We start from the raw sequence: 18,884 nt of genomic DNA, 5'->3' as shown, positions 1-18,884 counted from the left end.
TACAACTGCTGCCAACTCCCCATCCCTCAGCCCTAGGCTGAACCACACACGACTCAGCTCTGAAGGGTCACAACCGAGCTGACCGCCTCCCTGCTCGCCTTTAAAGAAGCCGCGCGCGGTCTAGCTGCCCCAGAGTTCAACTTCCGGCCACAAAATGAGAGGATGTTTTTCTCCTGGCCACGCCCGCCTAGCCACGCCCTCCACGCCCCGCGCAGGCAAGAGCGCGCGGGCGCGCAGGCGAGGCGGAGCCCCGTGGGCAGTCGCTGTGAGTGTCCCTTTCACCCGGCGGCGCGCAGGCACGCCCTGGGCCCACGGACAGCGCGGCGGCGCGCGCGCGCGCTCCCGATGCCCTCCCCAATGACGTGCCTGGCCGAGGCCGCGCAAGGGCGCTGTAGCTGCCAGTGCCGCTGTCATGGCGTCTGAGGCGCTGTCTGAGGAGAACCCGCCGCGGTCTCTTTAGAGCGAGGGGCGGGCGGCTGGGTATGGAGAGCGGCCCCGAGAGCCTGCAGCCGCTAGAACACGGGGTGGCCGCCGGGCCAGCGCCAGGGACAGGTTCTCCGCAGGAAGGGCAACAAGAGACCAGGCTCGCCGCTGGGGATGGTCCTGGAGTATGGGCGGCGGAGAGCAGCGGCGGGAAGGGGCAGGGGGCGGTGGCCGCCGGGAGGAGCCTCTCGGACTCGGCTTCTCCCGCTGGCTCTCCTCAGGTTCTGGTACCCTGCAGCTCGCTCCCGAGCTTGGACTTGAAGGAGAGCGATTTGGAGAGTCCTGCAGCCCAGAAGGAGCCTCTAGGAGGGCAACACAAGGTGACCGCCTCCCCGGAGACAGCCGAGGCCGGAGCTGACCATGGGCTGGGTCCTGGCGGAGAAGCGGGCGCTCGCCCGGATCCCGCCGGCACCTGCCAGGAAGAGTCGGCGGCCGCGGGCTCTTCGGAGCCCAGCAGCGGCGGCGGCCTCAGCAGCAGTTGCAGCGACCCGAGCCCTCCTGGGGAATCGCCGAGCCTGGACTCCCTGGAGTCGTTCTCTAACCTACATTCTTTTCCCAGTAGCTCCGAGTTTAATAGTGAGGAAGGAGCTGAGAACAGGGTCCCCGAGGAGGAGGAGGGCGCGGCGGTGTTGCCCGGCGCTGTGCCCCTGTGTGGAGAGGAGGAGGTGGAGGAGGAGGAAGGGGAGACAGCCCAGGTGCTGGCGGCCTCCAAGGAACGCTTCCCGGGACAGTCTGTCTATCATATCAAGTGGATCCAGTGGAAGGAAGAGAACACACCTATCATCACCCAGAATGAGAATGGCCCCTGCCCTTTACTGGCCATCCTCAATGTTTTGCTTCTGGCCTGGAAGGTACATTCCGCAGCTTCTATTTCCTACAGCTTTTGGGGAGGGGTAAAAGGGGATGAGGGAGTTGCTGCATTGTCAGCTGATATCTTCTTCCTTTCTTTCCTCATTCATCAGTAATCCCCGTTTCTTCTTACACGAAACTCACTCTGAGATTGTCTTTTTTAAGGAATATTCTCATATGTATGTCAGAAAGAACTGCTGGCAACCTAAGATCTCTTTTCTAGCGTTTAGTGATTAGCGTTCAACATTCAACTGTGGCTGATACACTTGGAAACAGCCAGGTCTTAGAGGATCCTAAATCTTTTTATTATTTTTTAACTATATTTTTCTGTTATTCCTTCTTACTGACTTTATCCCATATGCAGAGGCGTGAAGAATTGGACAAAATCATCTTCAGAAGTTATCCTCAATCCGTTATATCAGGGAGCAAGTTTTGATGGTTATGTTTATGCTCCATTTGGGTGTGGATACTTAAGGACGTGGTAATAGGGAAGATGTGGCCCCTTAGACAAATTCCATTTAAGGAAAAGTAATGGCCTGAGACCTAATTACCATAACTTCTTGGTTTTCAAAGATTGTTTTTATTTTATGGATGGTTTTTATTTGCCTCATTTCTTTGACTCTAGTTAAATAGTCTAGCAGTATTACCCCTAACCACACAGAATGTGTTAAGAGAGCTAAAATTATAATAACAAATAAGAAAAGATATATTCAAGATAAAGGAGTAAAAGCGGGAAGGGCCCTTCAAAAGTAACTATACTGAGGACTCAGGAGTAAGTTACCTGTACATGAAGTGTCTTATTTAAGCTTGCAGTTTTAGAGTGCTGAGAAGATGCATTTTAGAGCACATATTCTACTGTCAAATTGAGAGCTGTACCTATAGGTAAAATGTTCCCTAGAAAAAAATAACCTGGATTCTTGTGACCAGTTAGAAAGAAAATCAAGTAAAGGGAATAGTGTTTATGAAATTCCCTCATCTTCCTATCTAGCAAGGGGTAATGCAAAAGAAATAAGATTAGAAATCTTACCAGTATCAAGTACATAATGGCACTCAAATGTTTTGAGTGGAGATTGCTTGCTCTTGAAGAGCTGTTGAGCTATTTGGAACTGCAGCATTGACTTACTTGAAATTACTAAAGAACAATGCAAGACAATATACTATTAATACTAGGTTATAGGAAGCAGATTGAAATGCATTAGACATCCCAAGAGGGGAAATTTTCCTTTAGTCTGGCATAGTTCCAGAGAGCTTCATGAAATTTTTATATCTTGAAGGAAGCTTTTAAGGAAAAAGTAGGATTTAAAATAACAGAAAAATGGGAATCCTGAGAGAGGGAAGCATATAAACAAAAAGGAATGAAAACAGGATGAATAATACGTGTGTGTATGTGTTTTGGATGACAGGAGTGGAAAGTTCATATTGCAAGATAATAGAAAATAAGATTGAAAAGGTGAAGAGCCACTTGGTGAAGGACCTTGAATGTTAGACTAAGCGGTTAGATTTCATCCTATAAGCCAAAGTTTCCAGTCTGTGTCTGAAGGAGTAACTGTTTCCTTTAGGCTTTTCTCACTTCCTGCTTTCTACATACTACTGCAGAAGCTCAAAGGAGAGAGCAAGTGCTGTGGTCTCAAATATTTGAGGATAGATGAGCATTGGATTGGTCTTTGAAAGACAGCTTCAAGTGAATGACCATAACATTTGAGTTCCCCCTTTGTGTGAGATAATAGAATACAGAGATGAGTAAGATGCAAGAGTGCCCTCATATAGCTTAGTATTGATTCAGAGACAGACATATAAACCATAATCCCAGTGCAGTGTGGAATTATGGTGTGGAATTACAGAGAAAAGTGTAAGTGGGAGTGGAATGTGTTAAGGGAGAGCTTCATAGGAGAGGTAACCTATATACTGATGGGTCTCATGGGTCTGATGGGTGAGTAAAAGAAATTCCTCTCAGGTCGAGGGAATAGTGTATTCAAAGATGTTGAAGCAGAAAAACGTTTGTTTTATTTGGGGATTCCAACCTTGGAGTGCGGCGGAGGAGGAGAAGGAAATGGCAGTAGCAGGGAATAAAACTGATGTTAGGTTAGACTCTGAATGAGAAAGCATGCTAAAGAGCTTCAGGATTATTTTATAAGTCTTTGGTTCTTGCCTTTTTTTTTTCTGCCTTAAGGTTATTGATGCACACAAAAATTACTCATCAGTAATTGTCAGTGATTGATAGGGAGATGTATTAAGAGAAACAAGGTTGGATAGAGCAGTGTCCTAAAAGTGAGCCAGGGTTTCTGAGATCAGCACTGTTCAGAATAGTACTTAGTTGTTTTTTGCCTTTTTCACTCTCATTCTTTCAGTGTCAGTAGAGTTTTCCAAACTGTATGATGTGTGATGACATCCTTGCCCTGACAGTTAATGGAATGTGTGCTCTGCTTTCTTGTGTTTAAAATTTTTCTCAATTTTTATTTCTGGTATAGTAAATGTTGATAGATAGAATCCACTTAAACTAGAGCTTTTTAGGATCCTCAGTGATTTTTTAGGACTGAAGAGGGTCTTGAGACCAAAAAGTTTGAGAGATGCAGTTGTAGAGAAAAATAGAGTTTGTAAATAGAGTTTGAAAGTTTTCCCTGGTGGCTCAGTCAGTAAAGAGTCTGCCTGCTTTGCAGGAGATCTGGGTTCCATCCCTGGGTTGGGAAGACCCCCTGGAGAAGGAAATGGCAACCCACTCCAGTATTCTTGCCTGGAGAATTCCATGGACAGAGGAGCCTGGTGGGCTAGAGTCCTTGGTCACAAAGAGTCGAGCATGACTGAGTGACTTAACTTTCTTTCAGGATATGAAGGCAATTGTCAGAGTTCAGAGGACCCATCACTAGGCATGTTTAGACTTTATAAATAGTTGATAGTACGAAGCTATTATAAATTATTGGATAAAGGAATGAAAGATCTTTTCATTTGAGATTAAACTAGAAGTCAGACTGTAGTGAGTGTAGCAACAAGAATTGATGAGATTAACTCTTTTGGATGGGGAATTCTTTGCCCCTTCTCTTTGATGAGGATAGTGTCACACAGCCTAAATGATGAATTGACTACGAACTGGATATAGGAAATTAAGGATGTGACACTTTTTCCAATTTGAGTAATAGAGAATTGCTTGGATCATTCAAAAGATAGAGAATGTGCTTTAGATGGGAAAGTTGATGCAAAGTTTGGTTGTGTTGGATTGGAATTGTCTTACTAACAGTAAGTCATAAAAATATAAATGTTTATTATACCTTCAGAAGATTAGAATGGGCCTCAGAAAAGAGGTTAAAATTATGGGAAAAATTGAATTGGAGAATTATTGCATAGATTTAAGTATGGTATCTATGAGAATAAATTAATTCTCCATAGAAAATGGTGAACAGTAGTTCTCAGCTATTTGGGGAGGGACTTCCCCGGTTGCCCAGTGGCTAAGACTCTGCACTTCTAGTGCAGAGGAGCCCGAGTTCCACTGGTGGTCAGGGAATTAGATCCCACATGCTGCAACTAAGAGTTTGCATGTCGCAACTAAACATCCTGTGTGCTGCAACTAAAAGGTCCTGCATGACCCAGCACAGACAAATAAATAAATATAAATAAATAAAGCTGGTGGGGAGAAGGGAATGCTAAGCAGTAAAGATGAAAGAGTATAAAAGAAACCAGTATAGGCCCAATTTGAGATGTAAATGAAAACTAGAAATGGGACAATGTCATAACAGTAGTCTGGGGGAGAGACTCTTAATTTTTTTTTTTTTTTAAGTGACTTATTGTCAAATGCAACAGTGTCAAGGAACTGGTGAAGTAGGAAAGATTGTTGCCAAAAAGGACAGGTATGAGAACAGGGCATTACAAAGTTAGAATATCATAGAATCCTCAGAGGTGGTAAAATTCTCTTCAGAGGAAAAGAACAACAATCTTTTTTTTTTTTTTTTTTTTACCCTGAAGTAATAGAAGATACAAAGACAAGGTTATGTTAATTAAAGTGGAGAGAGAAGTGAAAATTGAGGTCTCATTCTCAATTTTGGCAAAATGACCATTGATCTCATCAGTAATAACTCTTGAACTTGTCAGTAGTTAAGAGGAGAGGTTGCAAAGCATCAAAGTGTGATTTTGTGAGAATATTATGTTGTATTTTAAAGAAGTTCTCATCTCATTGGAAATTATGCCTAGGAATTGAGGCATAAGTAGAAAGTTGTAGGTGGCCATGGATAAATTGGGGTGCTCTTTTAAAACTTCTAGTATGTCCATTTTGCTCCTCCCCCCATTAGTTCTCTTATCTCTGGAAACCAGAGCAGGAAGAATGGCTGGTTAGCATTATCAAGTATTGGGTTTTTCAAGTGTTGATTCATTGAGAGTCAGTGGAGTTAAGGGTTGAAAGTAAAAGAGTTGATCATCTCTCTTTGGGGAGAATGAAGCAATGAGAAAAATCAATAGGGAATTCTCTAGCAGTTCAGTGGTTAGGGGTCTTCGCTTCCACTGTAAAGGGCACAGGTTCTGTCCCTGGTTGGGAAACTTTAAAAAAAAGAAAGAAATCAATAAACTGAATACATTAGGAGGATTTGAGTGATTCAAAGGAAGGAAGTGCCATGTTTCTGAGAGAGAGATGACAGGTAAAATTATCCAATATGGTAAGTACTGATTTGGAAATGTTGGAGTTTTAATTAGAAGTGTTGGTTTAGGACTGATGGAAAATAGGTGATTATTAATAATCTGTAAAATAGTTGAGCCATGATGATCCAGTAAATCAATAAAGAAGGAAATCTGTTCATTAATTTAATTTGAGCTCAAATTTTCTAATTCTCTTAACTGACACAAGGTAAATTGACTCAAATTTATGTCTTGGAACACATTTTCATTTGCTTCTTTAAAAGAGACTGGTTTTGGTGGTTTTTAAATAATTTTTCTTTAGTCTTTCATTTTATCTATCAAACACAGTGCCATTTATAGGTTTACTTGAGGACTGTGACCCAATTAATCAGTTATGTTTATAAAAATCAACAAGTCAGAAGAAATGTAAAATTTACTTTCTGATGATACTGGCCTATACTATAAATGTTGGATCTGAGTGATGCGTACTTGTCATTATGCTGTTATTTTTCTACTTTTGCATATGATTTAACTTTTGCATTACAAAACATTTTTAAAAGCTTCTGCATTAGTATTTTTATATCAGGAGATATGTTTAATAACAGAGGGAGTCCCTCCTTTGTCACACTTTTGTATTCTTATAGAAAGAATATAGGTTTAAGGCCCACATACTCAAAAAGATATATGTATATATATATAGACATATGAAGTGAAGTGAAAATCACTCGGTCGTGTCCGACTCTTTGCAACTCCATGGACTATACAGTCCATGGAATTCTCCAGGCCAGAATACTGGAATGGGTAACCTTTCTCTTCTCCAGAGGATCTTCCCAACCCAGGGATCAAACCCAGGTCTCCTGCATTGCAGGTGGATTCTTTACCAGCTGAGCCAAAGGGAAGTCCATATAGACCTATATATGTATATATAACTTATACTGTACTTGTAGTAGAGGACATATAGTATTGTGATACCTAATTGGTACGTAACATGTTAGTGGGAGACTAAATGCACTGTTCTGATTTAAGATGTGCTTCTATTTAAGATGTGCTTCAGTACCTTCTATTTAAGATATGCATATCTTCTCTCCTGCCTAGCCCTTTTGGGTGGAAAATTCTTCTCTCTTTACTTTACGGTCCTGTGAGATGAGTGCAATTATGCGGTAGTTTGAGCCTTCTGTGGCATTGCCTTTCTTAGGGACTGGAATGAAAACTGACCTTTTCCAGTCCTGTGGCCACTGCTGAGTTTTCCAAGTTTGCTGGCATATTGAGTGCAGCAGTTTGACAGCATGATCTTTTAGGATTTGAAATAGCTCAGTTGGAATTCCATCATCTCCATTAGCTTTGTTTGTAGTGATGCATCCTAAAGGCCCACTTGACTTCGCATTCCAGGATGTCTGGCTCTAGGTTGAGTGATCACAGCATCGTGATTATCTGAAGATCTTATTAGCGTGAAGGTCTTTTTTGTATAGCTCTTCTTTGTATTCTTGCTACCTCTTCTTAATATCTTCTGCTTCTGTTAGGTCCATACTATTTCTGTTCTTTATTGAGCCCATCTTTGCATAAAACTGTTCCCTTGGTATCTCTAAGTTTCTTGAAGAAATCTCCAGTCTTTCCCATTTTATTGTTTTCCTCGATTTCTTTGCACTGATCACTGAAGAAGGCTTTCTTATCTCTCCTTGCTATTCTTTGTTGTTGTTTTTTTTTTTCCTTGCTATTCTTTGGAACTCTGCATTCAGATGCTTATATCTTTCCTTTTCCCTTTGGCTTTTTGCTTCCCTTCTTTTCTCAGCTGTTTGTAAGGCCTCCTCAGACAGTCATTTTGCTTTTTTGCATTTCTTTTTCTTGGGGATGGTCTTGATTCCTGTCTCCTGTAGAATGTCTTGAACCTCCATCTATCATTCATCAGGCACTCTATCAGATCTAGTCCCTTAAATCTATTTCTCACTTCCACTGTATAGTTAGTTATAAGGGATTTGATTTAGGTCATCATACCTGAATGGTCTAGTGGTTTTCTCTACTTTCTTCAATTTCAGTCTGAATTTGGCAATAAGGAGTTCATGATCTTAAGCCACAGTCAGCTCCTGGTCTTGTTTTTGCTGACTGTATAGAGCTTCTCCATCTTTGGCTGCAAAGAATATAATCAATCTGATTTTGGTGTTGACCATCTGGTGATGGCCATGTGTAGAGTCTTCTCTTGTGTTGTTTTGGAGGGAGGTGTTTGCTATGACCAGTGCGTTCTCTAGGCAAAACTCTATTAGCCTTTGCCCTGCTTCATTCTGTACTCCAAGGCCAAATTTGCCTGCTACTCCAGGTGTTTCTTAACTTCCTACTTTGGCATTCCAGTCCCCTATAATGAAAAGGGCATCTTTTGGGGTTGTTAGTTCTAGAAGGTCGTGTAGGTCTTCATAGAACCATTCAACTTCAGCTTCTTCAACGTTACTGTTCAGGACATAGACTTGGATTACCGTGATATTGAATGGTTTGCCTTGGAAATGAACAGAGATCATTCTGTCGTTGTGGAGATTGCATCCAAGTACTGCATTTCGGACTCTTGTTGACTATGATGGCTATTCCATTTCTTCGAAGGGATTCCTGCCCACATTAGTAGATATAATGGTCATCTGAGTTAAATTCACCCATTCCAGTCCATCTTAGTCCGCTGATTCCTAGAATGTCGATGTTCACTCTTGTCATCTCCTGTTTGACCACTTGCAATTTGCGTTGATTCATGGACCTAACATTCCAGGTTCCTATGCAATATTGCTCTTTACAGCACCGGACCTTGCTTTTATCACCAGTCCCATCCACAACTGGGTGTTGTTTTTGCTTTGGCTCTATCCCTTCATTCTTTCTGGAGTTATTTTTCCACTGATCTCCGGTAGCATTTTGGGCACCTACCCACCTGGGGAGTTCATCTTTCAGTGTCCTATCTTTTTGCCTTTTAATAGTGTTCGTGGAGTTCTCAACGCAAGAATACTGAAGTGGTTTGCCATTCCCTTCTCCAGTGGATCACATTGTGTCAGACCTCTCCACCATGACCCTTCTGTCTTGGGTGGCCCCACACGGCATGGCTTAGTTTCATTGAGTTAGACAAGGCTGTGGTCCATGTGATCAGACTGGCTAGTTGTCTGTGATTGTGGTTTCAGTCTGTCTGCCCTCTGATGCCCTTTCTTAGTGCCTACCTCTTACTTGGTTTTCTCTTACCTTGGATGTGGGGTATCTTGTCACGGCTGCTCCAGCAAAGCGCAGCTGCTGCACCTTACCTCAGACATGGAGTAGCTCCTCTCGGCTGCCACCCCTGACCTCAGGCATGGGGTAGCTCCTCTCGGCCAAGTGTGTTACTTATAAAAATGGAAAAACAGATAGTGAGCCAAAGATTCCATTTTAGCCTCTGTCAACCGTATTTGTTCTTAAATATAGATCCTTTAAGGAGAGATAAAAACTTTACACCGTGGTAGAGTTTGTTTACACAAAAGATGCAAGCAAGACTTCTGAAGTTTTTATTTCCAGGCAGTCCTAAAAATTAGGATTGGTGTAATATCTCTGAATTTGTGAGATAAAGTGGAAATGGGCAGATGATATTATGAGTACTCCCTGTGGTGGTTGTCCTATTAGTGATGTCCTCATTTTTTTCCTCTCCCTTTGCTATGAGTAGTCCTTCAGTGGAAAACTTTCCCATTCTCCTTCCATCCTTGTCGATGTTGATTCCCAAGTAGCATTCACACACAGGTAGTATGAGTAATCTTAGGGTACCACCTAAGATTAAAAATTATAACCCTAAGTACTCAATTATTTTTGTCCAGATACTCTGCTAAGTATTTTATATGTATTATATGCATTTTCTGTTTTAATTTTCTCAGCCACATCTTAAGATCCTTGTGTAGATATTGTTCCTATTTTACATACATAGAAAATTGAGGTATATAAAGATCAAATAACTTAACCAAGGTAAGTTGATACCCACTCCAGAACCTGAGCTCTTAGTTCAGATATTTGGTTGGAAAGTTAAAATTAAAGATAACACCTGGTGGACAACAGGTCTGGGACAAACCAGGGTGGAAGAAGAGCTAGTGATAAAGTCAGAGAAGCAGGAATAGACGTCATGAATCACGATTCCTTAGAAGAAATCCTGGGGATCTACTCTTTGTACAGATTCATTCTGTTTTCAGCCGCATATGTTTTATCTCATGTCCTCTGAATTCTCTGACACTTCCAATTTCAGAGCCTTTCTTGAGTTCTGTGGTGAGTGAGCTTGCCTTAACCATGAAAGTTTATTGACTATATTCTTTAATATTTTCAAAAATTAGTAAGTTTTCTCTGTCCTGCCACTATGCTAATTCAGGCCACTTTCCATCTTCTGTACCTTCTAACTGATCTCTTAACTTATCCTATTCTCATCTATCTTGCAAGCAATTAATATAAAAATTTCACTGTTACTTTTTCTTTAGTAGGTTTTTCAGCGTTGATAAGGTTGCTCAGCTGCTTAAGTATAAGTGCAGTGAAATTTGAACTAAAGATGTCTTCTTTTACTCATGAATCTTTTACTGGGGAAATTTCTCTGGAACAACATTCTTCATTGTTTTATAATCCTTTGAATTGCATATAACATAGGACATTCTTGAAAATCTAATACATATGGATACATCTATAATTTCTGATGGTTAAGCATTTTTAAATAGGCCTCAATATTACTCTGAGTGTAGGGTTTGAGTTATGATAAACATTGATGGTAAAAGTGTTGCAAATTGCTGGAAGTTAAAGCTTGTCTCTTATTAAATGTTCCTGATATGAAATACTGATGGCAAGCAGAAAGTTAAATTTTTAGTATTTGTAAGTACAGTAATTATTTTTAATAATAAATTAATATTACCTATAAGAAATTAGAATATAAAACATGATTCACAATAGCTTGTAATACATGTTTAATTGCTGGAGCCAGAATTAAAGGCATGTTGAAAGGATCCTTAAGTGTTTTAGCTCTTATTTTGAAAAAAACCTACATTCTTCTCTTTGATTCCAGTTAACAGTACTTGCAGTGCAATTATTTTACAATTTGAACTTAAAAACTCATGAATACTGTATGATTTACTGCATATTCAAAATCAGTGAAACTTGAACAGAGAAAAAATTGTTTTTTTAGCCACGCTGCATGGCTTGCAGGATCTTAGTCTCCTGACCAGGGATCTAACCTGGGCCTCCCTGTTCTGGAAGTGTGGAGCCCTCACCATGGACCACCAGGGAATTTCCAAGAAACTGTATTATTTATGTATTATTTAGTGATCCATTTTACCATAAGTAATGAAAAGTAGACTGCAGCATAGGAATCAAATAATTCATGGACAAATTAAAAATCTTTGTCTCCTGAGTTCCAACTCAACTTTCTGTTTCAATGTCAAACTACATTTCACAGTTATGAAGCAGATATCATTTCTTATACAAACTTACCAAATTTTTTATTCTCATTAGGGGTAGGGATCTTAACTTTTGGAGTTTCCTGAACCTTAGAGTCAACCTTAGAGTTAGTTTTTCTTTTCTCATTATCCTCCACTTTTATTGGTCATAAAGTTGTGTCAGTTCTTCATTTAAAATATATTTCAGATGATGTTTTATATAAAACTTCGTTGAAAGAAAGTGTTACTCTTTTTAAGTCTGTATGTTAATTTTGTATCCTGCAATTTTATCAAACTCATTGATGAGTTCTGGTGGTTTCTTGGTGTTTTTAGGATTTTCTATGTATAGCATGTCATCTGCAAACATTGACAGTTTTACATCCTCTTTTCCAGTTTGGATTCCTTTTATTTCTTTTTCTGACATGGTTGCTATGATTAGGACTTCCAATACTATGTTGAATAAAAGTGGTGACGGAAATTCCCTGGAGGTCCAGAGGTCAGAACTCTGTACTTCCACTACAGGGGACACAGGTTCAATCCCTGGCTGGGTAACTAAGGTCCCAGAGCCACATGGTGCAGCCAAAAAAAAAAAAAAAAAGTGTGAGTGAGCATCCTTGTCTTCTTCCTGATCTGAGAAGAAATGGTGAAGTGCTTTTCACCATTGAGTATGATGTTAGCTGTGGACCTTTCATAAGTGGTCTTTATTATGTTGAGGTGTGTTTTCTCTGTACCCAATTTGTAGAGAACTTTTATTGTAAATGAATATTGAATTTTGTCTAAAGTTTTTTGTGCATCTGTTGAGATGAACATATAATTTTTTTTGAACATATAATTTTTATTCAGTTTGTTAATGTGATGTATCACATTGATTGATTTGCATGTATTGAACTAAACCATCTTTGCATTCCTGGGATAAATTCCACTTATTCATGGTGTATAATCCTTTTTATGTATTGTTGAATTCAGTTTGCTGATATTTTGCTAAGGATTTTTGCATCTGTGTTCATCAGTGATATTGACCTATAATTTTCATTTTGTGTGATATCTTTGGTTTTGGTATCAAAGTGATACTTGCTTCATAGAATGAGTTCAGAAGCATCTTTTCTTGTGCAATATTTGGAATAGTTTGAAAAGGATAGGTATTAACTCTTTTCTAAATGTTTGTTAGAATTCATCTGGGAAGCCATATGATCTTGGGCTTTTTAAAAAAAATAATATTGTACTAATCATCAATAGGCTTGGAAACAAAACTGTAAAACAACAGATACCACACACACAATTATTTGCTACTGATACATGGTTGACCAGTGTCCCACCTAATCAATAGGTTTTTGTTTTTTGGGGTTTTGTTGGGTCTTTGCTACTGTGTGGGATTTTCTCCAGTTGTGGAAAGCAAGGACTGCTTTCTAGTTGCAGTGTGCTGGCTTCTCATTGGAGTGGCTTTTCTCGTGAAGCACAGGCTCTGTGGTGCTTGGGCTTCAATAATTATGTCATGTAGGCTCAGTAGTTGTGGCTCCCAGGCTCTACAACTTAGGCTCAATAGTTGAGGCACATGGGCATAGCTGCTCTGTGACATGTGGGATCTTCCTGGATCAAGGACAGAACCCGTGTTTCCTGCATTTGCAAGCAGATTCTTGACCACTGAGCTACCAAGGAGCCCGATCTTGGACTTTTATTTGTTGGGAGTTTTTTAAGTTACTGATTCAGTTTCATTACAGGTAATTGATCTGTTCATATTTTCTTTTTTTTCCTGGTTCAGTCTTGAGAAATTATACATTTCTAGAAATTTGTCCATTTCTTCGAAGGTTGTCTGTCTTATTGGAGTATAATTGTTGGTGTGTGCTCAGTCACTTCAGTCATGGCCAACTGTTTGTGACCCTATGGACTACAGCCCACCAATCTCCTCTGTCCGTGGAATTCTCCAGGCAAGAATACTGGAGTGGGTTGCCATTTCCTCCTCCAGGGGATATTCCTGACCCAGGGATTGAACTTGCCTCTCTTGTGTCTCCTGCTTGGGCAGGCGGGTTCTTTACCACTAGTGCCACCTCAGAAGCATAATTGGTGGTACTCTCTTATGATCCTTTGTATTTCTGTAGTGATAGTTGTACCTTCTTTTTCATTTTTATTTTTATTGATTTGGGCCCACTTTCTTTTTTTCTTGATGAGTCTGGCTGAAGATTTATCAATTTTGTTATATCTTCTCAAAGAACTAGCTCTTAGTTTCATTGATTCCCCCCCCCCCCCCCCCGTATTCTAAGCTAGCTTTCCCATAACATGTTTTTGTGGGTTTTTTTTTTTTCCTTTAATAAACTCTAAAGAGACAATGGAAAGAAAGTCTTAGGATCATTAACAAAATCTTTGGTATTTGCCTTTGTGGTGATGGTGGTAGAGGGAAGCAAAAAGAGAAGTGAGCTTTCAGGAAGATCATTTTGTGGTTAAAAAAAATTAAAATCTGTTGATGGTTCCTAAAGATTAGTGGGAAACCAGCATTTCTTCACTATTGTACTCTTTAATCTCTCAGTTTAATGAACATCCAGGAATTTTAGTTGGCCAAGATTCAGGAAATGAATATACTACTGAGTATGCTTGGGAATAGTCAGTTAAAATATTTACATATTTGTTGTCTCACTTCTAAAATCTATATAAAGATTGTCATTTCCTGTTTCAAATGCTTGAAACAAGATGTGGTAGGTGGTTGTTATTATTTAGAAATTTCAAGACTAAAACCTGAAATCATCTATTTGCAGAAATCTAGGATTGTAGAATGTGTTTCCCAAATACGTATACTTGTTAGTGCTTTGCTTTCTTATTTTGACAATTTTATAGTAAGATCACTACATTGACCAAAAGAGGATAGGCTGTTTGTTTATGGAATTTTCTAGTAAGATGTATATTTAGTATATATATTTATTTTACTTTTGGCTGTTCTGGGTCTTTGTTGCCGTGCAGGGGCGTTCTCTGGTTGTGGTGCACAGGCTTCTCATTGTGGTGGCTTGTCTTACTGCAGAACACAGGCTCTGGAGTGTGTGGGCTTCAGCAGTTGTGGCTTGCAGGCTCTGGAGCACAGGCTCAATAGTTGCGGCTCACAGGCTTGTTTGCGCCACAGCATATGGGATCTTTCCAGACCAGGGATTAAACCCGTGTCCCTTGCATTGGCAGGTAGACTCTTCACCACTGGACCACCAGGGAATCCCTCTAGTGAATGTATTTCTGTCCTGGATTTGTCTGGAATAAAATAATGTATGGGTCTTATTTTATTCAAAAAGCATTGTTAGGTGTAAATGGGGCTTTCAGATTGGTCTGACAGTTATTCAGAATGTAAATATTCACAGTGTATGTAAACTACTAGTTTAAATATCAGACCTTCAAAGTGTTACTGAAACACCTTGATGAAATATTATCTAAAAGCAGTTAAAATAATCTAAAGCAGTATTCAGCACACTTTTCCTGTAAAGGTGCATGTGTGCTAAGTTGCTTCAGTTGTGTCTAACTTCTGTGCGACCCTATGGACTGTAGCTTGGCAGGCTCCTCTGTCCATGTGATTCTCCAGCAAGAATACTGGAGTGGGTTGCCATGCCCTCCTCCAGGGGATTTTCCTGACTGGGATCGGACCCACGTCTCTTATATCTCCTATATTGGCAGGCCAGTTCTCTACCACTAGTGCTACCTGGAAAGCCCTCCTGTAAAGGACCAAATAGTAAATATTTTAGGCTTTATGGGTTGTACCTGGTCTCTGCCGCAAAGATTCAACTTTGCTATTATAGTCAAAGCAGCCAAAGACAGTACATAAACAAATGAGGGTGACACTCAATAAAACTTTATTTTGAAAAGCAGGAGACTTTAACTTGCCAATGAGTTTCAACTTAAAAAATAATACTATTTATGGGAACTCTCAGTACTTTCTTCTCAACTTTTCCGTAAACCTAAAACTGCACCAAAAAAAGTGTATTACAATTTCTGGGACTTCCCTGGCAGTCCAGTGGTTAAGACTCTGTACTTCCACTATAGGGGGCATTGGTTCAATCCCTGGTCAGAGAACTAAGATCCCACATGCCACGTGGTGCAGCCAAAATGAAAAATCTATTACAGTTTTTCTAAATGTCTTAGAAAATAAAAATTATTTAGAATCAAGTAATGATCAAAACCTCCATGACATCTCTTGGTTTTCACTGAATGATAAAGCCACTGGATGACTAACTCATTCGTTCTGGCTGTCAGGTATGCTTTCAGAGGGTCTAAAACTGTTCTGTTTTACAAGGATCTTTTTTAGGACTTATTTATTCATTGATTAAAGTGAACAAAGAGGTAGAGATGTCACATACTGTTATTACATTTGGTAACATAAATACTCAGAGCACCTTCAACACTTGTTGGAGGAATTGCTGATTTAAATGATTTCCTTGATTGAACTTAAAATATTAATTCTTGAAGATTTTTGAATTATGCTGCTATTCTATCATTGATATGTTAATTACTTTGAGTTTTCATCCTATAGTATTTATTTTTCTTCTATGAATAAGTATCCTTTTAAATAAGTCAGCTAAAATATTTACAATCATTGGCTGTAATATCTGTGTAACTCAGCTGATAATTCATTTGAAAAATTTAGACTGTTGCAGCCGAATTAACTTTTTTTTTTTTTTAATATATATTTATTTATTTGACTGCATGAAGTCTTAGTTACAGCACATGGGATCTTGTTCCCTGGCCAGAGTTTGAACCCGGGCCCCCTGCATTGGAAGCACAGAGTCTTAGCCACTGAACCACCAGGGAAGTCCTGAATTAACTTTTGAGACTTAAATGTGACTGTAACATATATATCTACTTCTAAACTTTTTATTGTGACATGTAGCACAGAAAATACATAAAACAGAGATGTCCAGTTTAACAGGTTAATTATAAAGCAAACAGTGGAACTACCATGCAAGTCAAGATAAAAAGCATTGCCAGCACCTCAGAGGCCTCTTGTATGTCTCGTTCTAACTATAACCCCTTCCCTTATTCCTAGGGTTAACTACAGTCCTGATTTTTATAGTATCCATTTTCTTTTTTTAGTACACGTGCAGCTCTAAACAGTGTAGTTTATTTTGCCTGTTTTTTTAAAATTTTACAGGTGGGCTCATATAGTATGAATACTTCAGTTTATGACCAATCCTTTATACTGTATTCATTTTAGCTATTCAACAACAACAACAAAAAATGATCAAGGTAGACTGAAGTGATGGGATATTGAGCTATGTTCAGAAAAACTGCTTCACGGGTGATCTGTCAAAACATGTTTGGTGCCACTTCCTGCCCTTTAACCACATTTTCTGTCACACAGGACACTGTTGCATGTGCCTAATGACAATCAGGATGGGTGATGAAAGGCATAGCACTTGTTTTTGAAAACAGATTTCTCAATGATTCTGTGAGATCTTGAATTTTATGGTGATAGGATTGTGTTAAACTAATCTTTAATACAACAAAGCTATTGTTGTATTAAAGATTAAAGTGAGTACGGTATACATATAGTAGATACATATAATATATATACATGTGTTTCTGACTGAAGAAACACTTTGATTACATAAAACATTTGATTTTATAGAAAAAATACTTTGTTTTTCAGGTGAAACTTCCACCGATGATGGAAATCATAACTGCTGAGCAGCTGATGGAATATTTAGGTTAGTGTTGAAAGTGAATGACTTTTATATCTCTTTCAAGATAAAGTTTTCAAAGCTATTATATTACCAAATTTCACCTTTTTGAAGCTATTTTTAATCTCTTAACTAAATAATTTTATTAGTGTGTTTCTGTTCTTGGATGTTACAGACTTCTTTCTGACCAGCATTAAAATTCTTTAAATAAAGAGACTAGTGACATTTAGAAAACAACGAGGTATATATTAATTCCAATAAATTACAGAGTGGGGAAATGGCATAGAAACTCTAACACTGCATGTAGAGAGTGTTTAAAAATATTGAATAGACTTGAATTAAAAACCAGAAAGTGATTTAGAGCAGTGCTACCCAAAATATGGTTCATGAACCTATGCCAGTCAATAAAATGTTAGACTAGTCTGCAGTGAAATAGAAGCTTGTACTAGAGTATAAAACATTTACTTTAGGAAGCACACTGTTTAGTCCGTCTGAAATATTTTTGTAGCCAGTTTTTTTTGATGAAGGAAGCAGCATATTGAGTTGCATTCTTATGCAAGCTTCCTATTTCAAAACAGACCATAATACACAGTTTGCAGATCAGCTGCATTCAGAACTTGTTTACAGAGCAGGTAGTTGTTTATCACACTGAGGTCTTCTACAACTTAACAAGTAAGAATTTATATATTTGCACTGTTACCAAGTGAGAAATCTTAATTCATATTCTTATTTTTAGTGATTAAATTTCTATTAAAAAGATCTTATTAGCTGATTTTTGTCTATGCTGTTCCAGACAACTAGCTAACTGATTTTTTTGTGAGATGTAAGTTTAGTGAAATAATTGAGATTACAGATTTGGAAGACCTTTTTACTTATATAACTAATATAATTTAATCCTATTCATTGGCTAGGAACCTCATCATTAAGTGTAGATTACTTCAATATCTAGATATCTGAAAATAGAATTTCTGTTTTCTACCTCTTTTACTCTAGCTTGGTGATTCTTAAAATTTGTGATTTCTAAACTATATTTCATAGAAAAAGGCTGAAATATGCTTAGTGGTTTTGAGAAACAGCCAGAAGGACTACCAAGGACTGCAAAGGGGAAGTGTCAGGAAATGAGATCAGAGATAATGGAATCCTATCATATAGAATATCCTAGGCTTTTATAGCAACTTTGACTTTTGCTGTGGGTGATCTGAGAAGCCATTAAAGGATTTTGAACAGAGAACTGACATGATCTTACTTTGAGTTTAACAAGAATTCTCTGGCTTCAAACAGGGTAATAGAAATGAGATTATAAAATATGGTCAGATTCTGAGTATAGAGCTGACAGAATTTGCTGATTAGTGAATGTGGAGTGAGAGTAAAGTCAAGAGTTACCCAGTGATTTTTGGCTTGAACAACTGGAAGGATGGCATTAACATCAACTGAAACAGGAACAAATGGAAGGAACATGTTTATGGAAGAATATCAGGATTTTGGTTTTGGGATGTTTATTGACTTTAAAGTGGAGATATCAGGGAGGCAGTGGGATATATAAATCTAAAGCCTAGAAGACAAGTCTAGATCAGCACTGTACAGCGAACCTCTGGTGTGTTGATGGAAATGTTCTTTATCTGGGCTGTCCAGTTTCATAACCACTAACCACATATGGCTCTTGATCTCTTAAAATGTACTGAATATTCAGCTATGTTTTAAATTGTAGGAAAGTTGAATGTTTAATTTTAATTTAAATTAATATAGCCACATGTCATTACTGGCTGTTGTGTTGGACAGTGCATGTCTAGCCTGTAAATACAAATTTGGGAACAGTAACTATCATATAAAGGATCGTTAGACTGAGTCACAAATAATATGAACGTAGACAAAGAAGACATCAGTGAATCTGGGACATGCTCCATGATTAGAAGCTGGAGAAGAG

At 38.9% G+C, this 18,884-nt stretch overlaps 1 protein-coding gene across 2 annotated transcripts in view; it reads left to right on the top strand.

Annotated features, from left to right (window-relative positions):
• Positions 1 to 277: 277 nt before the first annotated feature.
• MINDY2 (MINDY lysine 48 deubiquitinase 2) overlaps positions 278 to 18,884 on the top strand; it is a 71,568-nt gene continuing 52,961 nt past the window's right edge. The window contains exons 1-2 of one of the 2 annotated variants that reach the window (XM_065941864.1): positions 278 to 1,334; positions 16,930 to 16,987. In XM_065941864.1, the coding sequence (XP_065797936.1) occupies positions 483 to 1,334; positions 16,930 to 16,987 (910 nt within the window). In that variant the 5' untranslated portion in view covers positions 278 to 482. The remainder of the gene's footprint in view (positions 1,335 to 16,929; positions 16,988 to 18,884) is intronic. The other variant, XM_065941863.1, reaches the window with a different exon arrangement.

The sequence above is a fragment of the Muntiacus reevesi genome, chromosome 7 (assembly GCF_963930625.1).
Source record: "Muntiacus reevesi chromosome 7, mMunRee1.1, whole genome shotgun sequence".
Taxonomy (NCBI): Eukaryota; Metazoa; Chordata; class Mammalia; order Artiodactyla; family Cervidae; genus Muntiacus; species Muntiacus reevesi.
Note: the sequence above shows the minus strand (reverse complement) of the source record. Positions and strands in the feature narration are given on the sequence as shown.